The sequence below is a fragment of the Leptonychotes weddellii genome, chromosome 7 (genome assembly GCF_054177405.1).
Source record: "Leptonychotes weddellii isolate Sample4059 chromosome 7, ASM5417740v2, whole genome shotgun sequence".
Lineage (NCBI taxonomy): Eukaryota > Metazoa > Chordata > Mammalia > Carnivora > Phocidae > Leptonychotes > Leptonychotes weddellii.
In genome coordinates this window covers 109302393-109329438 of record NC_138375.1, presented here as the reverse complement: position 1 = coordinate 109329438, position 27046 = coordinate 109302393, and the positions used below count along the sequence as shown (strand labels likewise).

The 27046-nt window shown below is 39.7% G+C and overlaps 1 protein-coding gene across 1 annotated transcript in view; it reads left to right on the top strand.

Moving 5' to 3' along the window:
- Positions 1-14855, top strand: part of NDFIP1 (Nedd4 family interacting protein 1) — a 52136-nt gene extending 37281 nt beyond the window's left edge. The window contains exons 5-8 of the mRNA XM_006739470.3: positions 616-740; positions 3078-3144; positions 5973-6078; positions 13796-14855. Coding sequence (XP_006739533.1) covers positions 616-740; positions 3078-3144; positions 5973-6076 — 296 coding nt within the window. The 3' untranslated portion in view covers positions 6077-6078; positions 13796-14855. The remainder of the gene's footprint in view (positions 1-615; positions 741-3077; positions 3145-5972; positions 6079-13795) is intronic.
- Positions 14856-27046: the final 12191 nt, after the last annotated feature.

Here is a 27046-nt window from a genome sequence, read left to right as displayed (position 1 = left end):
CCTACTCATGCCTGACCTGTAGAGTAGGATTAAAGGCCTTAGTCTGATGGAATTTTTTTTTTTGCATGCTTCTATTTTCTGACAGATCAGAGTCAACTGAATTTTTTTTGCCTCCTCGACATTATTTTGCATTCATCTTTCCATGTGTGTCACTTAGAAGTGAGCAGCCATTTTTTAATTTCCTATATTAAAAAGATAAGATATAAAGGAAACATAGTACTTTAGTGGTAACATTATGTAAGCTGTCAGAATTCATAGAAGTAGGGGGATGAATAACTTGAATCAGATTTTATTTACTGAAGTGTAGCATATAAAGGGTACAAGTCATAAGTATACAGTTTGGTGAATGTTAAGGCATTTTTGAAAGTAAATAGCAGCAGACATAATAGTATAATACCTGATATTCAGAGCAGATGGTTTCTTGTTTGTTTTTGGGAAGAAGACAGAAAATGGATGTTTTGGGGAGGTAGGGCAAGGGTTATGGTGGGTGGGCTGGGCTGGGCTCTCTTTTATCCTTGGAAAAGCCATTTAAGCAGAAGCAAGTGTAGAGATCACTCTTCCTTCTTGGGTAACAGGACATGTCTGACATGGTTTTTTTCTTCTCTGCCTTTACAGTGGCATTCCTCTTTAACTGGATTGGATTTTTTCTGTCTTTTTGCCTGACCACCTCAGCTGCAGGAAGGTATGGGGCCATTTCAGGATTTGGTCTCTCTCTAATTAAGTGGATCCTGATTGTCAGGGTAAGTTGTATACCAGAAAAGATAGACCCTGTAGAGAAACAATAAGTAGAATAACTTTGACTATTTGGTTTTTTGTTTTTTTTTTACATTAGTTTTATGTTTAAAATGATTTTAGGTTTGTCTTTGTTCTGGTTTCATGAAGTTGAACCTAAATCATTTGCAGGTGGTTCATGCATGTTTATAGTTAAATCCAGTGACTATTGGTCGTCCCAAGGTATCTATCCTACAGGTTGTTCCCAAGTTGCTTTCTCTGCTTTTAATGCTTATGATATGATAATATGTGTTTGTTCTGAAATTAGTTGTTTTTGTAAAAAAAGGAAAGATATCACTTCTTTGGTGTCTCATCAAAAACAGGCATTCCTCACATTAATTCTATTAAAGTTTTGGTCTTCTTCCCTCTTTCTTTTTCTTTGTCCCCCCCGCCCCCCCCCCCTTTCCAGGGTTGTTTATCAGTAGTATCATTGGTTATGCCAAAATGTTTGGAAGCTGAAACTGTTTAACCAAGTGCTATTCCATTAGGGGGCCTTATCTCTAAAGTGTATTAGAAATCTTCAGTGATTTGGGAATTATCAGGTAGTCAGAATTGCTGAAGTAATTTATACTTTAAAAGATCTAGTCTCTTAAAGTGTACTGTGATTTCAGGTAAGTTTATTGCTTTTGTCAACTTAATAGATAAATATCAATGTATTCATCATATATTGGCATTATTAACTAATTAGTGGGTGTTGACTGACCACTGGACTTTCTCAGATTTATTTATTTATTTACTTACTCACTTACTTACTTATTTATTTTAACCAGTTGTTAACATTGTTTACACATAGGATTCTGAGTTCCTTTGAGAATCTGTTAAAAGTTATGGGCTTTTCCCCCAGGCAGCTAATACATACTCATCTAAGCCATGGACTTAGGTAAAGAACCCAAGCCCTAAAGAGGTTTTTCATTCCTTCTCTAAATCTTAAATTGTTATTCTATTAAGAAATAATATACTGTATTTTAGTGCACAAACTGTGTTAAACTCTTGGATATCAAAGCCCCCAATAGAAAACAGATAACATTAGTTACCAGTCTTTTTTTTTTTAAAGATTTTATTTATTTGACAGAGAGACACAGCGAGAGAGGGAACACAAGCACGGGGAGCGCGAGAGGGAGAAGCAGGCTTCCCGCGGAGCAAGGAGCCCGATGCGGGGCTCGATCCCAGGACCCTGGGATCATGACCCGAGCCGAAGGCAGACGCTTAATGACTGAGCCACCCAGGCGCCCCACCAGTCTTTTTTTTTAACTAAAATTTTCACTAAGCTGACTAAAATGTTAAAACTGAATTGAATGAATCAACTCGTATCAGGATGCCTTTGTCTGGGAGTAACAGAAAACTGAGCTCAAAATGGCTTAGAAAACAGTGGGGAAAATTTATTTTCCATGGAAACAAGTCCTGCCGTGGAGGATAGTTAAATCAGTGTTTCATTGACATCATTAGGGACAATCGATGCCTCTGCTCAGCAGGTTGGTACAGCTGCCCCTCCGGCAGGGTTCTAACGCCTATGGCAGTTTCAGGCATCACGGCAGAAGCACAGCCATGCTCAACAGAAGAAAGAAAACAATTTCTTCTCTTCCTTTGCTCTCCAAGTGCAGGAAAACCTCAGCAGCCCTTACTTGCCATTGGCCAGAATGTGCCATTATTTGGCAAAGGAATGGGATTATTGTGATGTACATGATAAAGCTTCTGAGGTCAAGGCGTACCTGGAACAACGGGACAAAATAATTGGTTTTGGCACTGGGCAACCAAAGTAAAAGTATCATCAAAACATAGTTCTAAGGGCACCTGGGTGGTTCAGTCGTTAAGCATCTGCTTTCGGCTCAGGTCATGATCCCAGAGTCCTGGGATGGAGCCCCGCATCGGGCTCCCTGCTCAGTGGGGAGCCTGCTTCTCCCTCTCCCTCTGCCTGTAGCTCCCCCTGCTTGTGTTCTCTCTCTCTCTCTGGCAAATAAATTTAAATAAAATCTTTAAATAACAAAACCCGTATTTCTAGAAGGATGAATATTATGTGGGGAAGACTATCTTTAAAAAAAATAAATAAATAGATCAGAGAACTTCAAAACAAAGAGTCTGTAAAGCCAGAATTGTATTTTGAGATTGACTTTCCACGAAAGGAAATACATCTGCATATATGATAATCATTTTAAGTCAGTAATATATAAAATATTTCCACTTAAAAAAATTGTGAGAGCTAAATGACAGCATTAGTGTATGAAAGTCTTGTGTTTTATGTGCCCTTAAGTTAAAATGTGAATTTCTACCCGCTAAACTACTATAAACTAATTTGCTTTATTTTTCAGTTTTCCACCTATTTCCCTGGATATTTTGATGGTCAGTACTGGCTCTGGTGGGTGTTCCTGGTTTTAGGTAAGTGCTTTTAACATAGACAAAGGAGAGAAAAGTTAATTGTTAAATTTTAGAAGTAAAATTACTTTTAATCATCCCTCATCTTGCTTATGATACAGTAAGAGATTAGTAATATAAGTATGATTTTTAAAATATTTCTTAAAGATTAGTTTGTCATCACCATTAGAGTAACGTGCATGTTAATGAAACGTCTCATAGTGGTGGTCGAATTTTTCCTAACCCATTCATACATACTTCTCAGGTTTCCCATGTGACCAGTGGGACCACACTAATAAGATGACTTTGTGAGTTTTTTTCCCCTGGAGAATTATTGCCACAGAAGGGTTCACAAACTCCACCCCAAATTGTTCATAGGTATATTTTAACCAATTGAACTAGTCAGGAGTGTATGCGGCCAATCTTCAGTTGGATCTGTTAGCAGGAAACAAAATGTTTAGCCTTGCTAGAAATAACTTCTGGGAGAATCATTGTTGGGCTTCCAGAATTCTTTAGTTCAATACTGATGAGAATAAGAATGATTTTGCAATGAGGAGGAGGCCTTTTTTTTTAAAAAAATATGCTAGGCATTTCAGGTTGTTCATCTTAAGATTATCTTTTTTGCTCTAAGTATTTATTTTAAAATCTCTTCTTTCAAGACATGTTAAAGCAAAGAAATGAACATTGGGGTGGATAGTGTTGGCTTCTTCATTCTTTGTATAAAAAATCTATATGATACAATAACAGACCACCATCCCTGCTGCCATTTCTATGGAATTATAGCAGGGCCAACCTGTAGCTGTTAAAGATGGTATAATTGCTTCGCCCTGCTTCTGTGATATCACTTGCTCCTGTCTCCAGTTTTGGGCCTTCTTGTTGCCTCCGTAATTAAGATCTCTGGTGGCAATGCTGCTAATGGGTCTAGTTAGTACAGTGTAGACCTACCTGCTTTGCCTATGGTGATAGACTGAACCTAAATTTTACTTGGAAAATACAAGTCTTAAATCACACCACCCCCAACCTCTCCAACAACATCGTCTACTCTGCTGATAGTCATTGGAATTCCACGGAAACAGAAATCATGATTTCCGCCCTCCTTAATTATTGAGACACTTAATAATAAAAATGCCCCAAAGAAGAGTTACTTTGGAGGAATAGTTTCTTGGTTTGCTTATTCTCAAAATTGTATCTTTAAGAAAAAGGCTGACTCCTTCCCCACCACCCCTAGCGTAAATCCAAGCAAATCCTGAATGGACCAAAGGAGAGCCATTTAAGCATATTTTCAGGTTGATTGTTGACAGCACAGATTATTTAAAGAAACGTAATGAATTTATTGTCTTCTATATTGAAGTTTCATGGGAAATTATAATACTCATTATTAATTGATCTTTCTGTCTTACTGTTTACTAGTAAGCAAAAAAACAGGCTTTGGATATCATTTGTGCATTTGGACCCAGTGTTTGGGTCATTTTTGGGATTTCTCTTGCAGAAAGAACCAATTTTGGGGTGTTTTGTTGCAAGGAACAGGGCCACACAGAGCTCTCAAGCTGGCAGCCTGTGAGCTACATCTAGCCGGGAGTTGTGGTTAGTTTGTTCCACAGTTATTTTCAGAGGTTGTTTTTTTATTAGCTGCCATCATTTAAAAATCAAGAGTTTCCACATAAAATGTCTGAATTTTTTTTTTACTTTTCTTAAAAATTGGAACATCTAGCAAAACAGGCCTCTATTTCCACATGGCACCCACCCTTTGACTAGAGCTGAGTTGTAGGTGTCCCCTCCGTACAGGTTATGTGTTCTCTATTTCACTAGGATTCCCCAACCCAGCATTTAACGGGGTGACCCCTGCTCTATAGTCACTTACTGCTTTTGGTACCAAACAGAGTGGGAATGAGGAGTGATCGCTGAATGGGTACCGATTTTTTTAGGGGTGGTAAAAATGTTCTAAAATAAAGATAATAGTTTTGGTTGTACAGCTCCATACCTATACTAAAATTAAACCCAGTAAACTGTATACATTAAATGAGTGAACTTCATGGTATGTGAGTTACATCACCATGAAGGTGTTTTTAAAAAGCCCTCTTAAGACTCAGACACCAGCTCTAAAGGAGGAGGACCAGGAGCATGTGAGCTATCCTTGGAGGGGGCACATCACCTTCCCCACAGATTGTTAGAAGAGGTGCCAACTGTGAATGTGTAGCTTCTGGCATAGATACACAAAATTAGTCTTAACTCCCTTAGTGTCTGGTAAATAAATGGCCAAGTGTACCCTACTTGTCTATATTTTTTAAAAATAGAGAAATAAGAGTTCAGAGTTGAGAATATACGAATTGGTGCTAAAGGAAAAAAAAAAAAGAATTGTAATGGATAAGGGGATCCTGACATCTAGTGGACAGCTTATGTACAGTTGACAGAAAAAAAATACCATGACCAGAAGGGATGGTGCACTTGTTTTTTTTTTTTTTGACTTGAGAAAAGTATTTTATAACCTGTCCTTTATTTATTTATTTATTTGGAGTTAATTATCTTGAAATACTTTTTTGGAACCCAGAAGGTAGGTTTTGATAATGCTTCTCAGGTTGCCAAATGTACATGTTTAACTCCATCTTATTTTTTATTTCCCTTTTAGATCAATTAGATTCTTAATGTGCAAAAAGAGTTTCATTTGGGCTCTTGAGATTATGTCTTCTCATTGAGAAATGGAAATCCTTTGGAAGTTTTGGAGAAAATTACTCATGTTTTGATAGCTTTTAGCAGAAAAATGATAAAGTAGTGCTATCAAGAGGGATGTTTTTGGGGAGGGGACTTAATATGGAAACTATAAATTCATTCTTGACTTTTCTTTTTTAAATCAGGCTTTCTCCTGTTTCTCAGAGGATTTATCAATTATGCAAAAGTTCGGAAGATGCCAGAAACTTTCTCAAATCTCCCCAGGACCAGAGTTCTCTTTATTTATTAAAGGTATTAAAAAAAACAAAACTTGGGGCGCCTGGTGGCTCAGTCATTAAGCATCTGCCTTTGGCTCAGGTCATGATCCCAGAGTCCTGGGATCAAGCCCTGCATTGGGCTCCCTGCTCAGCGGGGAGCCTGTTTCTCCCTCTCCCACTCCCCCTGCTTGTTTCCCTCTCTCGCTGTATCTCTCTCTGTCAAATAAATAAAAATCTTTTAAAAAATAAAATAAAAAATCAAAACTTTTCTAGTCCTAGTATAATCACGTGATACATTGCAGATTGCTATTCAGGTTCAGAGTAGAGTATACCTCCTGTGGTAGGAAATACAGAGAAGGTAAAGAAGCCTTCTTAAGGTCTTTGCCTTTTAGCAGTTTCTAGTTTAGTAAGGGGTGTTTTCATGAAAAGCTGTTGAAAAGGGCAAGTTAGAAAAACTGCCATAGGAGAAAACGTTTTCTCATGTTCTGACAATACAGAAGACGCAGGAGTCTTAGTGTAGTCATCAGGGAGCTAGGATATTTGGCTGCAACTATGGGGTCCTAGATCTTTGAATCTTGAATCCTGAAGCCACTGCTTACTGTACCAGTTCCGGAGGAAAGATTGGGAAGGAGCCTTTCAGGCCTCATCACTGAGCTTTAATTAGATCCCCTAAACCCCAGAGCTCCAAAGTGAAGAAACCATTGGCTGCTTTAGAAACTCCTTTTGTCGAGGCGCCTGGGTGGCTCATCGGTTAAGCGTCTGCCTTCAGCTCAGGTCACGATCCCAGGGTCCTGGGATCAAGCCCCACATTGGTCTCCCTGCTCCACGGGAAGCCTGCTTCTCCCTCTCCCACTCCCCCTGCTTGTGTTCCCTCTCTCGCTGTCTCTCTCTCTCTCTGTCAAATAAATAAAAAGAAACTCCTTTTGTCTGGTTTACTTACAAGCCCACCAAGGCTTCTTCCATCTCTTAGAATTAGTCAGGGAGACTTTCCTGGTGCCCTTCTTCAGGTTCATAACCTGATATTACCACTCTGGTGGTAATGAGGGTCAAACTCAAGGAAAGGAAGGGGAAAGGGCCTTTTCCCCTGCCTAGCTAGAACAGAAGTCTAAGCCCTGATTTTATTCCTAGGTGGTTTTCCCCAGAGCTGGTTTCATCTCATATCACTGGCTACAAAAAGGAAGAGCTCTAGCCTGATGCCGGGTTCGATCCCAGGACCCTGGGATCATGACCTGAGCCAAAGGCAGACACTTAACCGACTGAGCCACCTAGGCGCGCCTAAGATTTTATTTTTAAGTAATCTCTACACCCAATGTGGGGCTCAAATTCACAATCCCGAGATCAAGAGTCGCATGCTCTACTGACTGAGCCAGCCAGACGCCCCCCAAAGATCAGACAAGGTTTTGTAAAGGGTGTACCAGTTGCGATGAAGGTTAAGTGGTGGGTAGAATTTCTACTAATGAAAATTGGATAGGGTGGGGAAGATTTCAGAATCACCTGAAGCAGAGTGAAGAGTGTAAATAGAGGCAAGGAAGAATGGAGCTTGCTCAAGGGACAGCAATTTGATTGTAGCATAAAGGAGTGTTGAAGGTCAAGGCTGGAAAAGCCAGGTTGAGACAGTGTTTTCAAATATCTAAGTACTAAGTATCTAAGTACTGAGTACTAAGCCCATTTGCAATGGAACTATAGAATTCATAGAGCAGCCCTAAAAATCCAGTGACATGTTGGCTCATTGCAAGGCGGACCCTTCATGAACATTAATTTGTTCTGTATTTTCTGCTGGGTAGTCAAGAGTTTGTGTAGGTAATCATATGCTAAGAGTGGAGTTCTCAGTTTTGAAGATTCGTGGTGGTATCAGGATGTGTGCTTCTAGGAAAGAAAGTAGCCGCCATATATAATTTGCCAGGTGATGGGAGACAGCATTAAAAGTTTGTAAGCAACAGAATAATATGATGAGAACTTCTCGAATATGACAAAAAAATTTTTTCAAGCATGGTATGATAATATTTTTCAGCACTCATTTAAGCACTTTATATGTATAATTAAATATTCTTATGTAAGTAACAGAAGGTTATAATGATAGATGAGCTCAGATACCTGCATAGTGGAGTATATTCATAAGGCATTTCTTATAAAAGTTAAAGCATACAAAGAACTTAGGCTTGTGTTGGTTAAAGTTAAGTTTCTTCAAGGGAGTATGTATTTTATTTGAAAGAAAAGTTTAGTCATCAAGATTACCACACCTGTTGATGTTTGGTTTTTTTTTGAGAAGGGGAATGTTTTATTGCATGTTTAAAAGTGTGTGGCATATCCTGAATTTGAATTAGGACACAGGTGGACATTGACATTGCTGGCCTAGCCCCTAATGCCCATGATGTGTCTTTGTGTCTAGGACATCCTAACTTTAATAAGAGACTTATCCGATGTTCTCTGCAGTTTTATGCAGTTACTGTTGTCATCTTTTTTCTTTCCTCTCCATATCTGATTATAATTGGTAATTATTTCTAAGCCTCAGGTTTAACTCTTACCTACCAGAAATTCAAAAGTTAATTCTTTTGGGTTGCCATGGTTCCCCTTCTTACAAAGGGTACCAAAATCACCTATAGATTTCCCCTAATACATTGGTGCCCAAAAATATCCTGAGGGACAGATTTCTTTCTCTCTCTCTTTTTTAATATCTTAAAATTATTTTTAAGTAATCTCTGCAATGTAGGGCTCGAACTTAGAACCCCAAGATCAAGAGTCACATGCTCTACGGACTGAGCCAGCCAGGTGCCCCTTCTTTCTCTTTTTAAAAAATAATAGAGGGACGCCTGGGTGGCTCAGTCGTTAAGCGTCTGCCTTCAGCTCAGGTCATGATCCCAGGGTCCTGGGATCGAGCCCCGCATCGGGCTCCCTGCTCTGCGGGAAGCCTGCTTCTCCCTCTCCCCTCCCCCTGCTTGTGTTCCCTCTCTCACTCTGTCTCTCTCTGTCAAATAAATAAATAAAAATCTTTAAAAAATAATAGATTCCCTTATCTAGTCAAGTGGTAGCTTTGAATTTCTGAATGGACTGAGATCACACCTCTGTCTATTCATTCTTCAGTTAGAAGGAAGTTTTGATGTTTACTAGGGGATTGCACACCTTCCTCATCTTGTTTCTTTTCATTTTTTTTTTTTTAAGATTTTATTTATTTATTTGTCAGAGAAAGAGAGAGCATGCGCACAAGAGTGCGCACAAGCAGGGGGAGTGGCAGGCAGAGGGGGAAGCAGTCTCCCCGCTGAGCAGGGAGCCCGATGCGGGACTCGACCCTGGAATCACGACCTGAGCTGAAGGCAGACGTTTAACCAACTGAGCCATCCAGGCATCACTTTGTCATCTTGTTTCTAATACATAACAAATAATAACCAGGTTGGGAGAAAGCCTGAACTTCTCAGTTTTCCTATACTGTTAGAGACTGTATTGAGGGGCTTTTGTTTATAAAAATTGTTATTTTTTGTTTGGATTTTTAAAAATTCTGAAATGTCTTTATTTGGGGTTATGATTTGAAGTAGGCAGTCCTTAGTACTAATGCTCATGGAGCTGTGGAGGGACATTATAGGCCTGCGATTCTCTGTATTTTGGAGTCAGAAGGCTTATTGTGCTTTAGGAGTTGTCAGAAATTTCGAGCATCCCCAGTGGAGAGCATAGTTTTCTTTCCTTTTCTGTCTGACTTTGGTATTCTAGTTGATTTGAAATAATTTCTGACATGCCCAGAGGATTCAGCGCTCTAAATTAGGGGTTTGGGGACTTAGAGCAGCATTTAGAATTTTAATGACTTCCTTACTAATTGTCAGTATCCCCAGAGTGAATCTGAAAAACCATAATATCCCATGGGACTGATATTCCTTTGTCCATTGACAGGGGTAAGAACTGTTCATCTAGATCCAAATGTAGAATGTTTCTCTAAGTCAGAGGAAACTTAATTTAGTTTGAAGTTGTGCTAATCAACCATCTTATAAGGAATGAAGATTTTATTTTCTTTTATAGAGACTTCTTACTTCATTTAATGTAGTTGTCACTAGTTAAAAGCTAGCTGTAGGCTTACTTTTTGCCAGAAAGACACAGGTAGGGACTTTTAAAATAGCTTTGCCATAACAGAAAAATAACTTAATTCCCATGCTGTCCTATGATCTGGCATTTTACTGGAAAGAGGTCTGAGAATAGTGACTTTTCTTTTCAGGTGACCCAAAATACAGTACACACAAACCAACCTTGAAATGACCCAAAAGCCCTCTTTCTAATCAGCTAAAGTAGTTGTTACAAAAGCCAAACACTAAAGCTCATGTACTACTATCTTAGGGGCCGCTTTCAGGTTTCCTTTCGGGAGCTCATTTAAGCTTAAAAAGGAAATCGGGTTGGGCGCCTGGGTGGCTCAGTTGGTTAAGCGACTGCCTTCGGCTCAGGTCATGATCCTGGAGTCCCTGGATCGAGTCCCGCATCGGGCTCCCTGCTCGGCAGGGAGTCTGCTTCTCCCTCTGACCCTCCCCCCTCTCATGTGCTCTCTCTCATTCTCTCTCTCTCAAATAAATAGATAAAATCTTAAAAAAAAAAAAAAAAAAAAAAGGAAATCGGGTTTCCTATCCCATAGCAAGAAGAGCCAAAAGGAACTGCTAGAGGTGGGCCCGGCAGCATCAGGAAGTGTGTGACTGGGAGGAAACAGAAGAACAAAATGCAAATGCTCCTTCTGTATTGTTTAAAAGAAACGGATCCCTTTTAGAAACCTCTTTATCTGAAATGGTCAAGATGTAAAGTGTTCATACTTTTTCTTATTTACCAGCTAACTGGAAAGTAAATGTACGTGGAGTACCACTTCCTCTGATGCTGCCAAGTAATTGAGGGTTTAGCTGCAGCGGCTGGAGCGTGGTGTCCAGCACTACTCCGAAAGTACTTGCACCTAGGAAGCACAGTAGATTTTAAATTCTGTTATTTTAACTACCTGTGAAAGAGGAGGAAAGAAAGTTTTGGGGTGTTTTTTTGTTTGTTTTGTTTTTGATAGAGAAAGAGCAAGCGCTTGCACGCTGGGGCTGAGGGGCAAAGGGAGAGGGAGAAGGAAGCTACCCGCTGAACAGGGAGCCTGCCGTGGGGCTTGATCCCAGGAACCTGGGACCATGACCTGAGCCACTCAGGCGCCCTGAGGAAAGAAAGTTTTTTAAGCCCTGACGTTAATGAGATAGGGCCCTTCATAATTAAATGATTCCTCTGACCTGGTGAGCTGTACCTAATAGACAGCAGATACTTAAATTTTTCCCCCATATGGTGATAAATGCTTTGATTTTTTCCCGTTCTATAATCTTCCCCCTCCTAATACCTCTCAATTTATTAAAGGAAGTTCACCTCAAGTTAGTTTGATTTATTGGACTGTGTTATAAAGTAGCTAGGTAGTAGAAATGTTTTCAGTGGAATTTTTGCTTTAAAAATTCACATAACGTTCAGGAAGACATGGTTGTCTTCCTCTTGAAATTAAATGATCTCTGGGCTCCTGGTTCCTTTTGTTTCTGAAGTGATCTGATCTACAGTTTACTAATGAAGCCCACAGTCCCTAAAACCCTTCTGTCTTCCGTTGTGTGCCACCATTGTTTTTGTAACAATTTGTGAGTCAAGTCCATCTGAACAGGCCTCCAGGTCTTAGAGAGAAGTGAGCGCCTCTCTAGCAGTCGTTTTCCCCTGGAGTCTGTACAGTGATTGAGATCACCCATTACTCACCTGTCTAGGTGCTCTTAATGGAATTTTAATGTTCGCTGGGTGGCTCTGACTTTGAGGGATCTATTAAAGCTAATTCACTGCCGGGGAAGCAGCATGGTCTAAGGAAAGTGGCCAGATAGTTTTCTGGACTGCATCATATGTTCGTGCAAATTTTAGTGTTTTGCTGAATAGGAACAATTACATCAGTTTTCTTCTGTTCATGGAAACGGCTAAAATTGAAGTTACTTAAGTTTGTAATTAAGTCTAGCCTTCTGGCAGAAACCTCCATCTGACATCGGTCTGCCAATACTCTTTTTGCTTCTTGGTTTTTCAAGTTCCTTGTGTTTGCATGTCTTTGTCCCTGCACATCCTGAGGTCTCTCAATCTAAACAAAAGTTGCACTTGTGTCAGTGGTACTGGTTTCCTTGAATACCTACTGAATTTGGGATCTGGTAGAATATTAACAGTTTAAGAAAGCATATGTTGATTTCCTCTTTTGTTGTAGCTCCTCTGCGTTTTGTCAGCCTTTTAAAGATTGATGCAGTTGTCTAATCAGAAAAGTTAGAAGAGGTTTGCTTGGAGCTTTTACAGGAATTTGGAAAGGCAGAAAAGTAAGCTCAGGGCCTGCGTAGTAGCCCATCCACCTACATAGTAGTAGGTGCAGGGTACCACAAGGTAGTTTCTCAAATATTTATTAAGTAGTATGTATCTCCTTAGTGGTTTTCTTTAGCATGAATATCAGGAGTTCCTTATACTTTTCCCCATTATTTCCATGAACACCAAAACAATTATACCAATACAGAAATGCCTCAAAGTATTGGAGTGAAAACTGGACTTTACAATATATGGACATTATAACTTTTTTTCCTGAGATACATGTCCCAAAATATAGACTTTTCCCCTAGTTGATTAAAAAGAAGTATTGGGGGCGCCTGGGTGGCTCAGTTGGTTAAGCGACTGCCTTCGGCTCAGGTCATGATCCTGGAGTCCCGGGATCGAGTCCCACGTTGGGCTCCCTGCTCGGCAGGGAGTCTGCCTCTCTCTCTGACCCTCCCCCCTCTCATGCTCTCTATCTCATTCTCTCTCAAATAAATAAATAAAATCTTTAAAAAGAAAAAAAGAAGTATTGGGGCACCCGGGTGGCTCATCGGTTAAGTGTCTGCCTTTGGCTCAGATCATGATCCCAGCATTCTGGGATCGAGCCCCACATCAGGCTCCCTGCTCAGCGGGGAGTCTGCTTCTCCCTTTCCCTCTGAGCTCTCCCTGCTTATTCTCTCACTCAAATAAATAAAATCTTTAAAAAAAAAAAAAGAAGTTTTATGTGTGGGCACCTCGGTGGCTCAGTCGGTTAGGGGTCTGCCATCTGCTTGGGTTGTGATCCCGGGGTCCTGGGATTGAGTCCCGCATCTGGCTTCCTGCTTAGTGAGGAGCCTGCTTCTCCCTCTCCCTCTGCCCTGTCCCCCCATACCACTCATCTCCCCTCCCCCGTCTCAAATAAGTAAAATCTTTAAAAAAAAAAAAATATCTGTGATACCTATGAGTTTACAGTTGTCTTAACTTTGCCATGTTCTGAGTACAGCATGACATCATTGGCATCCTTATTGGAAATCATCTTTGTGTGAAATCTGACAGAATTGGCAGGGTAAACAGTAGCTTCGGGTGTATCAGGAAAATTACTTGTGCACTTGGATTCTACTGTGTCATAGCCCCCAAGTTACAGTCATTGCTGTGAAGGTTAAGTGTAGGGTAAAGGAAGTGGTATTTGCATTTCATTCTTTTGTGAGGAAGTTTGGAGAGAGAGACTCCTGGCCTCATGGGTTTTAGAGAAAGCATTCAAGTTCTTCCTAGTTCTAGAGTCCTTGGTAACTTTAAGAACTGAAATTTTGATGTTTATTGAATAGTATGATGTCAGTGTATAGTAATCTTAAAGCTATGTTAAAATGTACTTCTTGTGTCTCCAAACATCCTGCTTTCTTTTGTGACTACATCCTTCTCTTGGCCAAAATAACAAGCTAACTAGAGTTTCAATATTCAATATCCTTCTCTGGCAGATGTTTTCTGGCAAAGGCCTTCCTGCGTTTATGAATTCTCTCTGAAGAAGCAAGAGAACACCTGCAGGAAGTGAATCAAGATGCAGAACACAGAGGAATAATCACCTGCTTTAAAAAAATAAAAGTACTGTTGAAAATGATCATTTCTCTTTATTTGTTCCTAGGTGTAAAATTTTAATAGTTAATGCAAAATTCTGTAGTCATTGAATCATTAGTGGTTAATGTTTGAAAAAGCTCTCGCAATCAAGTATGTGATGTATTAATAATGCCTTATCTATTGTTTGTAGTCATTTTAAATAGCATGAGCCTTGTCCCTGTAGTCAGTAGGGGGCAGTCTTGCTTTATTCATCCTCCATCTCAAAATGAACTTGGAATTAAGTATTTTAGTGTAAGATATGTATAATGCTGGCCATTTTAAAGGGGTTTTCTCAAAAGTTAAAACTTTTGTTTTGACTGCATTTCTGCACATAATTCATACTTGCTGTTAAAATTAACCTGGAAATTTATTCAGTTGTACTGTGAACACCTGGAAGCAAAATCATAGTGCAAAATACATTTAAGGTGTGGTCAAGAATTTGTTCTTAATTGGTAAATAATAAGCATTAATTTTTTATAGTCTGTATTCTAAATTTTGCAGTACCTTATTGTTCTGTTATGAATCTAAAAAATTGTAAAGGTGTTGTCACTGTATAAAATAAAAAGGACAAGGGCAAATGCAGCTTAATTACTAAAATGCAATTCTTGACATTTTCTGTGTGATTAGAGTCCCTACCCCCCTTTTTTCCCCCCTTTTTTGGGGGGGCTGGTCTCCTGATGATTAGGCCAAGGGCTGGAGTAGGGAGGGGAGTAGGTACTTAGGAGCAAAGAAAGAATTAGTTTGGAACTTTTGAGATGATCCCTAACATACTGTAGTACTACTTGCTTTTACTATGTGTTAGCAGAAACCGATGAGTTATAAACGTAGAATAATGTGCTTTCTGCCAAGTGGTAATTCACCTTGGTTTGCTATGTTAAAACTGTAAATACAACAGAACATTAATAAACGTCTCTTGTGTAGCAACTTTTGCTGTAGATTAGTGTTTAATTTCTTGGTTTGCATTTGTTCATTGCCAAGGCAATTTTTTCTAATCTTTATTCATACAGATTCATGCAGAATTACTCACTAAATAAAAAAAAATTGGTTTGGGGCCAATTTTTTTCTTTTTTTTTTTTTTTCTTCTTCAGCACAAGAAGTTCCCTTCTCTTATACTCAATATGTTCCTGAAGATGTATGTGAAAATTAGTTCTGCAAAACATAATGGACTAAATGGGGAGGAGTTGTAGAGATCTTAAATTATTCCAGAATTCCTAATCATGCTTCATTTTTCAGACATAATCTTAGATAATTTATTTCCAGTATTTTCTGCATGTTCCTTGCCTTTGCTCTTTTTCTCATTCAAACACAATCCCCCGGTTTAAGTCTTTTGAGCACCCTTTGAGGTGAAAGATTACTCATTCCTCCTGATTTCTCTTCTTGTCCCAGTTGTGTTAAAGACCAGTGGTTCCTATAATGTCAGCCGTTTGATTTTTTTTTCTTACCTTCTCCACTTAAATAAAATATAAAGCAGCAAGATGGTCAAATAACTACACAAACCAGCACCAGTGAGGTATGATTGCTGCAAATGTTACTTATCTGTTGCATGTAAGTATCTGGAATCAGCTTAGGAAGTCTCTTTAGGGGTGTCAGTATGTAATGCACAGAAGTATATAGGTTGTTTGAAAGCCAAATAGGAAAATTGAGGGCCTCCTGGATGGATGTTTGAATGATCATTCTAACTTACTTATTATAACTAATAGTATATGTTCTTGTTCATATTTCAAGTTATATTTTGCAGTTAGGTAAGCAGGGGGTTTTAATGTAAGTGTCTGAAGACTTAAATTTTGAATTAGATTATGCCAACAATAGAGTTTGGAAAATTTTATAGCCTATTGTGTTCTAAAGTTTCAGAATGAATATATCTCTAACAATCTGAATAAATTTGGGCAGTGCAACAGAGAGAACTATTTAAACTATCTTACAGGACAAAATAGAAGGGCCCTAGATCACATAAACTGAAACATTTTAAACTCACTTTGGATTTATTACTTAGGTCCTTGTGCCTTATTTGGTTTTGTATATTCAGAGAACTGAAATATTTGGAATTCCTATTTCTACATATTTGGTGGTCCTTAAGACTTTCTCACATGTAACCCTACAGTGTGACATGCTTTCAAAATACTCAGAAGGGTGATTTCTCTTTTTTCTTTTAAATGTTCTACATATGAAAGTCTTTTCAGACATGTAAAGTTGATACCATTTGTTAACTGTTAGGATGGAGATATTTATACTGTACTGTTACTTTTCATTTTTGTCTCTCATTCTTTTCTGTTTCCCTTTGGTAGATTCATAATTAAGAATAATAGTTTATTTGAAAGGGTATGTTGAGGAACCACTGTTACTCGCCTGAAGTTAATAAACTGGCCTTGATCCTGAGCTAAGGGACAACTAGGGCTTATCCATGACCACAGAGGTCCCTCACACCTCTTACCTGTTCATTTGGAATTATACAAACTATGTTTAAAGGATTCTGTGTAGCAGTTTCTTTTTTCAGAAAATTAGATTGTGTGGGAATAAAAGGTTATTAAAATTTACTTGTTAAAAAATTGTAAGAGTGAATATCTTTGCTAATGGGATCAATTTTGTTTAGGGTTTTAAAGCAACAAGATTTTTAATGAAGTAAATGTAAGTTATCTGACTTGGGCTGTGGCCCACCATGAGTCATTGGCAGCACATAGGAAATGTCTTTTGACCTTCACTATTTTCTTAAACTAGAATGTATCCCACAGCTATAAATGGTTTAAAGGAAGATATAATTACTGAAAGGGAGTTCCAGGGCCAATAAAAGTGATAATTCAGTTGAAGTAGCTGCTGAGGTGGCAAGATTCTGAGGTCAGAATCAACAAAAACGGAGTGTTCTTTAGTTTTGAATCCAACCCTACCCCCTCTTCTGTGTCCAACCTTGAAGGTTAACATGGTAGAAACCAGAGAAGCACTTGGCCCTGATTCCATTAAATACCGATAATCGAATTTTAACTTCAAACATGCCAAGGCTAGACACAGACCTCTGCATTTATGTAAAGTATGCGGGAGTGTTTTGTGAACAAGGAGCTGGGGCCCTTGTGCCCTACGTTGAATCTGGTTCTTGGTGAAATCTCAGTGATGAACACAGGTAAGTTGTGTGTAACATGTAGTTTAATAATTTTCAGAATCGCTGTTTTTCAGCTATTTAGATTTTCACCTTTTTAGGCTTTAAGAGATGATGAGAGGTGTAACAAAATGCAAAGAAGCTTCTGTAAATAGTTTGTGCATTTTTAAAATTTTGTGCATTTTTAATGCCAATACTATTTGTAGTCTGTATGGTATTTAAAGTGGATTGAGTGAGAGTGTTTGTTAAACCAATACTGACGTGCTCTTGGTTTAACTGTTCCTTTTGCATATAGCTATGTACCTTTGCATATGTGTATGGTTGTAGTCAGTTAGAGCACCCACAGAGTGAAAAAGTGCTTTTGGCAGATAGCCTCTTAATAAAAAACGGGTTTTGGTGGGCTGTGCTACTAAAGTGGAGAACAACTCCCAGAAATATACCAGGAACTCCCGAAAGGGAGAGCAGGTTTGAGAGTAAAAGGTTTCCAGAAGGAAACTGATTGTGTATCCTCTTTATTCTAAAAAGAGGCTATCTGATAACCCAGTTCATTGTCTCACCTACAACTTGGTAGCCTATAGAAAGACCTGCTCTTACGGGAAATCTGTGAATTGAGAGCTGTCCTCCTGAGGATAGTTTCCCTAGCTATAAATTTGAAATACCATCTAATGCATGGCATTTTAATCCCCTCAGACCCTCCAGTTATTCTCAGAATTGGAAACTCTTAGAATGTATTACAAGTTTTTGTTTAATACCTGTTCCTACCAAAAAGCATTGTTTGCTGATTTTTGAGAGTTTTAACTCTTAAGTTCAATTGGTGAATTAGATATAAACTTAAATGCAAATCTATTAAATCACTATAGAATATATGAAACATAGAGAATTCTCTTGGATTTTGCAGGATTTCATCCAGGTCAGAAACTGAGATGCAGTTGTATAAAATAGACCTCTCCCAATCCTGCTTTGTATGTTGTCCATCGTGCTCTAAAAGTGATTCGTTTTTACTATTTATATGGGAAATGAAATGTTTCACAAACTTGTCCCCATCCATATGTGATTGTGGGTTTACAGACAACAAAAGTGAGAAAAATGGTCCTTTAAGTCTTACAAAGATGTGTGCTAGGCTCTGAGAAGACAGTATTCATTGTTATTCATTGGGACGTTCAAGAGTGGTATTGGTATATGCAGCCTGGGAAGCAAGAAAATGGGTCAAAAACCTAAAAGGAATCTCAAATAGAAAAGGTGATTTCCTGACGCTTTGTACCAGCTAAACGATACAGCTAGGGAAGTGCTGCCTTCTGGCCATGAAACAGCCTGACTCTTCTGAAATTTATCCAGAGCTGCAGTGATTTTCCACCTTGCACAGTCAGGGTTTGCATTCATGTCCCCTACTGAGAGCTGCTTTCCCCCATTTAAGCCAGTTACTTCCTGAGCCAAGTGGAGGATTGGAACAACCTATTATCATAACTTGGCTAGAGTTAACGCTTGGTGAAACATCCTTCTTTTCTTTTGCACAAAAGTCAGAAATGCCTAAAATGTCCCCTTACGTGAGGTTTTAGAAAGAATTGTGCCATCTGCTTCCTGATTTCACATCTTTATTTTGATGGGACATTTCATAGGCTGTGTTTGGCAGTCGCTGGGTTTAGATGTCATTCTGGTCATTTGGGCATGTTCATTTCTTCTCTTGAGTATCAACCTTAAGGATTTTTATATCGATTTATTTCTAGTTCATATTTTAACTGGATTTGCGGATAATAAATTGGTAAGGGAGCCACTTGGTTTGTTAGATCAATATTTTCACGAACCCTTTTATTGCTAGCATCATTTGGTACTATGTAGTTTTTTTTTTTAATTCTTAATGTTAATCCCCATACATTACATCATTAGTTTTAGATGAAGTGTTCCATGATTCATTGTTTGTGCATAACACCCAGTGCTCCATGCAGAATGTGCCCTCCTCAATACCCACCACCAGGCTAACCCATCCTCCCACCCCCCTCCCCTCTAGAACCCTCAGTTTGTTTTTCAGAGTCCATCGTCTCTCATGGTTCGTCTGGTACTATGTAGTTTTTAAAAAGTGGAGACGGGTGGCCTAAAGAAGCAAAATTAGTCCATGTTTTTCTAGGTTTGACTCAGTGACTCTCAGATTCTGGATCTGTGTGTCCATCATCATGTATATAAGAAAAACGTTTTTGGGGGATTGTTACATATGTTATATATGTTTTCCCTGAGACTACATATGTGAAATGGGGTTTAATCTGTGTGTAGTTCTTCCACCTGTATTCTGCCTTAAGCCCTTCTGTGATTTAGCAGTTCACTAGATTTAGTATTGAAACAAAACCTTGTTTTTCTAGGTTCAGTTTCTAGGCTCAGTTGGTTAAGTGTCTGCCTTTGGCTCAGGTCAGGAACCCAGGATCCCCGGGTCCTGGGATCGAGCCCCGCGTCGGGCTCCCTGCTCAGCGGGGAGCCTGCTTTTCCCTGCCTCCCCCCGCCCCCAACTCGTGCTCGAAGAAAAAAAAAAAAACGTTTTTCTGACATCCGTCCCGTAGAATTACAGACTTGGTTTCTGTAGCAGTTCCACAGAGCTTCTAAATAAGGATAATAACGTAAGAACTCGTCTCAAGTCTTGACTTTCCACAGAAGGTTGGATAGAAGAAATTTGTAGAGTTGTATACCTACACCTAAAATAAAGAGGTAATTTTTTTTCATTAGAATATTTTCAGGGCATTGTTTGCTGGGTAAAATTAATTATTTTGTCTTCAAAATAGGTCTGTAGGTCTTCTCAAAGGTCATGACTACAATACTTCCTCTTTATAGCAGGACTATGGAAAGGAGTGTGTTTGCAGAGCAACAGGGAAAGGCCATAGGGAAATTAATTTCTAAATATTTGGCTAAGAATGATTGTGGACTCTTCCTTGGAGGTCTTTAAAAATAGAGTGGATCCTCATCTGTTTGAAATGGTTTAAGGATAAAGGAAAAGGAATGGATTAGCAGGCTCCTTAAAATCCCCAGAAACTCTAGAGGTTTGTATGTGGCCCACATCCTGACAGATTTGGAACAGTAAGTCCGACAGATGTCATGTCTGCCGTTCCCAGGCGGTGCTCGTTTCAATGTGGTGACCTTATGAGAGCACTGTCCTAAATAGTCTGCAAGAGGGGAAGGAGTGTGTCCAGACTTCTGGTAAACCGAACTAGGGAGGCTTATTACCTACAACTACATTTGTTTTAAGATCCAATGACCAAAAAAGTTACACTTCGCTCAGAGTTCCAAAATGAGAAAACAAAAAAGCACCCTCTAGTTTCTGAAGCCATTTTCAAACCTTTGTATATTCTGAAGGAATTTTGTTTAGGTGGCATTAGCTAATGTTACCTTTCCGAATCCTTCCCCTAAGGGACCATGGGAGGAAGAAAGAAAGCAGATTAGGTGGGTAAGGAGGGCCCTAGAGGAAATGAAGTCTGATTTGTTAAGAAAGGACTGATGGAAGAGGGTAGCAAATCGGTTCCTTTTGTTCTTCGGTCCTGCTTTAATCCTTTAGACTCACAGGATAAAATTGCTAGCTAATTGCTAGGAGCTCCCCATAAAAGAGGATTGGCCTAAATTGAAGAATAAACTTAAAGAGTGACTAAGGATTTATTTTTTTTTTAATTCCTCCTTTATTCAGGTCACTTTTCTTTACATATGATTATGTCTCCAAGAAGTGGTTGGATACCCTCTTGAGAGGTCTTTTTACAAAAAAGAAAGAAAAATGTCCCTGAAATTCCAAAGACTCTTTCCCCCCACTGTAGCCTTTTTTTTTTTAAGAGTGTGATGAACTAAATTCACTAGACTGTAGTTTACATTAAAAAGAAAAACAAAAAGCCAAAAAGACTAATGTGTTTTGTAGTGGCATTTTTGTACAAGTGACTCATTGATAGAAATATATTGACCATTTTAAAGTGCAGTCTGATCTTACAGGGGGAGACATAATTTAAATGTCAAGAGATTTTTAACCTGAGTACAGACACTGTACTTAGTTAGGACAGATTATTGTGTTTGTATCTCGGTGCCAATCTCAATCATTTCCTAATTAGGTGCTTTTTTTCAAATAATACCTGATCCATCCAAAACCAGTATACTAAAAGTTGTCATTAAAACATATCAAGTTTTAATAGCAAGCCATGGATACTTTTACTGCCTTTTATTTATTGCCACGTGTATTTTATTAGAAGGAAAGGTAACTAAGTATGTTCTGCAGAAAATACGTAGTGTAAGTCAGTCCCAGTAGCAGTTATTATTTTTTAACTAGATGGTGAAGCATTTACACACTTAGTTTATTAGTGACATTCCCATAAAATTTTTAGGAACACAAGGCCAAATAGAGGTCATAAGTTTCTCTAAGCTGGCCCTCCAGAGCACTGCTTTGGGTGATATGAGACAGCTGAAGAGAAGCCAAGACACCCTCTGTGCATCTTCACTTTCTAAGCGGCAATGGCTTCACCTCCGTCTATGGTGTTCTCGCCCCTCCGAGAGAATGATGCATGAAATTCAGTCCCCTGGGTCCGAGGTGATAAAGCTGTACTTTTGAAAGAAAAGTTCTACTTTTATAAAGTAAATACTTGCGCCTTGGCTTTTTCGTTGTAAACCACTTTATTGAGAGATGATTGACATACAAAAAGCTGTACATATTTAATGTATACAACTTGAGTTTGGAGAGAAGTCATTCAGACGCCATAAACATTCGTTACTTCCAAAAGTTTCTTCCTGCCCTGCTATTATTATAATCTATAATCTATATTTAAATATACCCAGCACCTCCCAAAATTTCTTTTTGCCCTCTTTATCATCATCATCTTTTTGTTTTGGGTTTTTTTTTTTTTTTTCTTCCCTTTTTTTGGTGATAACACTTAACATAAGATCTACCTTCTTAGCAAAATTTTAAGTGCACAATACAGTGTTGTTGACTCCGGGCCCTATGCTGTATAGTAGACTGCTAGGACTTAGTCATCTTGCATAGCTGTACTGTTCCAGTTTCTCGGATATAGATGTTTTAGACCTTCATTGGCTAAAAAGTTACTAGCTGATTATGATATGTATGACCTTGTACCGGCTGTCACGCATGCAGGCTTTGTAGAAGAGAGCCCCTGGCTGCGGGGAGCTTCTGGTCGAGGGTGAGTGCTGGGTGGGATATAAGACAGTGCTTTCCTGTCCAGGAATCTCAATACATCATCATTTTCTCTGGCTTACTTGCATAGTGGTGGAAGAAGTTTTTTTACACTTTCCAAGTTACATTTACCTGCCTCTAATTTTATTTTTACCAGAAGGGCACTAAAGATCTTTGTAAAACCAAATACCCTCCAAGGAAAGAGAGATTGCTGCCACCTGGGGAAGTCCCCGCTGCCCAAAGAGCCAACAAGGATGGGGTGGGGGGTGCATTTCAGGGACCTGGTAAACCAGCTGCAAAGGGAGGTGCAGGCCCAAATCCACTGGGCCAGGGCTTGAACCCTCACTCCCCACTTCCTAGCTGTGCAATCTAGGTCATTCAGTTGCCCTAGCCAAACTTTGTTTTCCTAACCTGCGTTCCAGAATATTTTCTCACGGAGCTGTTTTTAGTTTTAAATGGGATAATGTAGGTAAAGTGCCCGGCAGCTCTGCAACCAGCTACAGCACTGGATCCAAGGGCAGGACACAAAAAACCCAAACCTATAGTTCAAACCAAGGGCATTCATTCCCTTCTCAGGACCACGTGGCTTCCCTAAGTTCTGCCTTTCCTCACTCTTTCTTTCCTCAAGGCTGTTATTAGACCATCCCTGATAAATCAGACCACTCTTTTCCTTCCTAAATTCCTGCTGCCCAGATGAGAATATGACTTACCCTTGCTTTTCTGGTAATATCATCATGTGTTTATGTAGGACGTTCTATTTGTATACATGTTCATTTGATCCTCACAGATTACCATAAAAGGGATTATTGAGCGTTCTTTGCCACCAAGCAACCAAAACCTCCCTCCCCCTGGCAAATAATCTTTCAACACTCAGTCACATCAAAACACTCTATAAATCCAATAAACTCTGATTCTCGTTTCCTTTCCTGAGTTCTACAGGCTGAGATTCTGGCCTCCTTTTTTCTTGGGCCATTTGTATTATATTTCAAGATTTCCCATACACTATCTTTGTGTGGATTTAGGTCTTCAAAGCGTCCTTTGAACTTCTTATCCTTCTCCTTGTTTCTTTCTGCACTTGCCTTAAATTCTTCGCTACTTTCCCCACTCTTCACATATCCTCTGTGCCTGCCTCCCTGCACCTCCCCCTACAAGCTTTCCAGTACTTCCTCGATGACTCTACTTCTTTTGGCCTTTTCCGGTCCTAAATTCCTACATATCTCTTTTCTACGACCACAGTTAGGGCCATTTTCTCTGTAGCCGCCTTCTGCCTCCTTTTCTCTGCCTCACCCGGGCCACGCCAACCCTAGTTACTTTCTGCCTTCCTTGGCCATTGACCTCTACCCCACCTAACCAGAAAGTCACGGGTTTTGATTTACATCCTGAATGCCCGTGAGTAGTAGAGGTACGACCTGTCTGTCTTTTCCTCTTATTTGGGATTTGGGGAGTTTCTTATCAAAATCTTATCAATAAGATTTTGTTTACAAAATATTGTCTAGGTGAAAGAAAAGGTTGGAAAACCACTGCCCTGGGTGAGCGCCCCAACTCATCCCTCACTTTGCCTGATGCTGTTGGACCATCATACTGTTTTTTCTCCCTTGATCTTACAGGGGTTTCAAAAAATACCCTGATTTTGCAAAAAATAGTCAACAAATCTGAAAGTCACCTCTACTCCACTACCCCCCTCCCCAATCAACTGTTTTTTCTTTTTCAGTCTTGTTTTTATATATTTATCAGTTTGACATTTTGGGTAGTCCTAGCCTGGTACAGTCCAGTGGAATGAGGTCGCTTATTAAGCCATTCTGCATATGTCACACGTTAAATTTTTGCTGTCCTGGAGATGCTCTTGCCTTTTCCTGCTTTTCACCTAGTTCTAATGAATCTGACATGGCGGTGTTTTTTAAGCCAACTTCTAATACCTCTTTCCACTGTTCTTTTGCTAAGGAGAATAACTAGGCTTTTGCAACAATTACAATAAAGGCTTCCTATAAGCTTATGGTCTTTCACTGATGGGATGTCTAAAAGAGATCCAGTTCTCTACACATCTGAAAATCACATCAGATCAAATTCTTAGTCTCCAGGGATTAAACTTAGAGTAAATATGTATATTATTGTTGTGCTGCAGGTGCCTATCATAGATAGACAGTAACAGTTCCCATGTATCGAGCATTTACCATGTGCCAAGTAAGCTGCTTCATTCTTTATGCACAGTACCTCATTTAATTGCCATCCTAAACCTTTGAGGTAGGTAGTACTATTATCCTTATTTTATACTTTAAAGAAAGGGAGGCTCTTACGTGGGGAGGCTTAGACTAATCTGCTTTGTGCTGTCAGAGCATGAACTCCAAATAGTGATGTAACACCTGCCCCTTCTGTGAGTGCACCTGCTTCCGTCCCCTCTTTTTATTCTTCTGCTCCTTCTTGATCCACTCTTCCTTTCCCTTCCCCCAGGGCTCCTAGCCTGCCAACTCTGCTTCATTGGACGTGGCAGTGGAGGGATTCTGGCCCGGAGGCACAGAACATCCACCCTTCCACAGCTGCCTGAAATGTCCGCTGGTCCTCACACGTTGACGCTGGCCTCGGCCTCCCTAGCTTGTACCAGAGAGTTTTTTATTCTCCCTCTAAGCCAGTGAAGCAGGCCTAGCTGATGATCTGAATCTTTCTAGCCATGGCTCAAATGAAGTGATTTTGCAGGCTCTTAGAACGAGTACTGCACAGAAACAGGACAAGATCCAGGGGTCTTTGCTCTCCCCAGTTAAGCAAAGGGACATCTTGAGACAATATTTCATTACTAACTTCCTATTAATAGCTTACATTTATTCAGCACTTTTGTGTCCAAATGCTCTTAAGCGCTTGTCATGCATTATATCCTTTAATCCTACAAAAATTCAGGAGAAGTTATTCCCATTTTATTTTATTATCCTGATTTTATACTGAGGGAGCTGACTCAGAGAGGTCCAGTAAATTGGGTATTGTCACACAGCAGAGAGTGCAAGACACTCTTGGCCAGTAATTGATACTTCTTCCCCCTTCTCCGTTTTTCCCCCCAAAAGGTAATCTATGTTCATTACGGAACTATTTCAATGCTGATTTTTAAAATTCTACCTTCTGTCAATAGTGCTAAATCTGGAGTACTTTTTTAAACTCTTAAAATTGCACTAATTCTCATGTGTACAGCTGTGAACCTTCATGGGAGGAGTATGTAGTCTTGGACTGCTAAGAATAATTCTGTCTTCATGTCAGAGAAGGGTGTTTGAAGTTGCCCAAGCAATGTCATATATACTGAAGGATTCGTGAGAAATATTTCTTCACTTAGATTTGAGAACTGATTACTGAAAGCAAAATTTATTATATTAACAGGTTTATTGTTATTAATCTCATCCTTCGAAATTGAACATGAATTTTTATTTATTTTTTTTTTAAAGATTTTATTTATTTATTTGAGAAAGAGAGAATGAGAGACAGAGAGCACGAGAGGGAAGAGGGTCAGAGGGAGAAGCAGACTCCCCGCTGAGCAGGGAGCCCGATGTGGGACTCGATCCCTGGACTCCAGGATCATGACCTGAGCCGAAGGCAGTCGCTTAACGGACTGAGCCACCCAGGCACCCAGAACATGAATTTTTAAGACTTGATGTTAAGGTTATGATCTGCCGCAAATGTGAGAGGAAACAATCTATGATCTTTGACTACCCTTTCATAGACCTTTATAGAGGCTTTATAAATACTCTAGCCAGTGCTTCTCAAATTGTAACATGTACATGAACTCCTAAGGATTTTGTTAAAATGTAGATTCTGGTTTAGGAAGTCTAGTCTGGGGCTCAAGATTCTGCATTTATAACAAGCTTCCAGGTGATGCCCAAACTGCTGATCCAGGAGAACGAGGCTTCGAGAAGTAGTGCTCTAATCCCACGTTATATTCAAGAAAGAAATTCAAATTCAACTATTTATGACCTGTTTACTAAATAACCCAAAACTCAAATGGTTGTTAGAAACAACACCTGTCCGCAGGCTCCATAGCATTCTGATTTTCATGGAGTTTTTTGGGCCCGACCTTGACTCCCTTTTTGGTTTATATTAGTGCATGCAGTAAACTCTCTGGCTTTCCTCTCATTGCTTCTTTGTAAGCTGAGTTATTCATCTCTTACTCACTTGTGTGATGTGTGTGGGTCATGGCTTGAACCAGCCCATATGTCTTCCTTGAAGGATAAGCAGTAAATTTTCTAGAAAACCATGCTCTCCAGCTCACTTTTTGAGAGGTCTCTGCGAGGTGTGGCAAGGGGCAGGGAGAAAGATTTGGAACCCCAGGAATGAAGATCAGAGTGGTCCTACCTGTGTGCATTTATCTGATAAAGTGCAGGAAAAGTTTGCCTCTTTCCCACCCCCACTCTGCCTACTCTGAGCCTTGGCCATGTCCAGAATGGACTCCGGATGGCAGTTGTGGATGCTCAGAGCACAAAAGGTTTCTTGTTTGCCGAAGGGTCTATCAGTGTTTAAATAGAACAGGCGGAAGCGCAGGCACACCATATCAGCAGCTTATCGGGGCCCACAGTTTTCCATGTACATTTGCTAGTCACTTGAATTTACCCAGCCCCATCAGTTAAAAATTGCAAGGCCAGGCTGTATAACAAGGAGAACAAGAAAAAGCCAGTTACCGAGTATAGGGGTTTGTGTGGGTTCTCAGGACCTTATTTGCATTCTGCCCGTGTAGAGAATGAAGCTGTGCTGACCTGTGTATTAAGAGGCACCAGAGAGAACCGCAGTCTGCTTTAGAGGACTAGGATGACTCCAGAAGCTAGGACGACTCCAGGGCGCCCTGCGGCAGACGTAGCGGAGATACTTCCTGTTACCCTGGCTCTCTGTTTCCCAGGGCCGTAGTCAGCTCAGGAAGTGGCT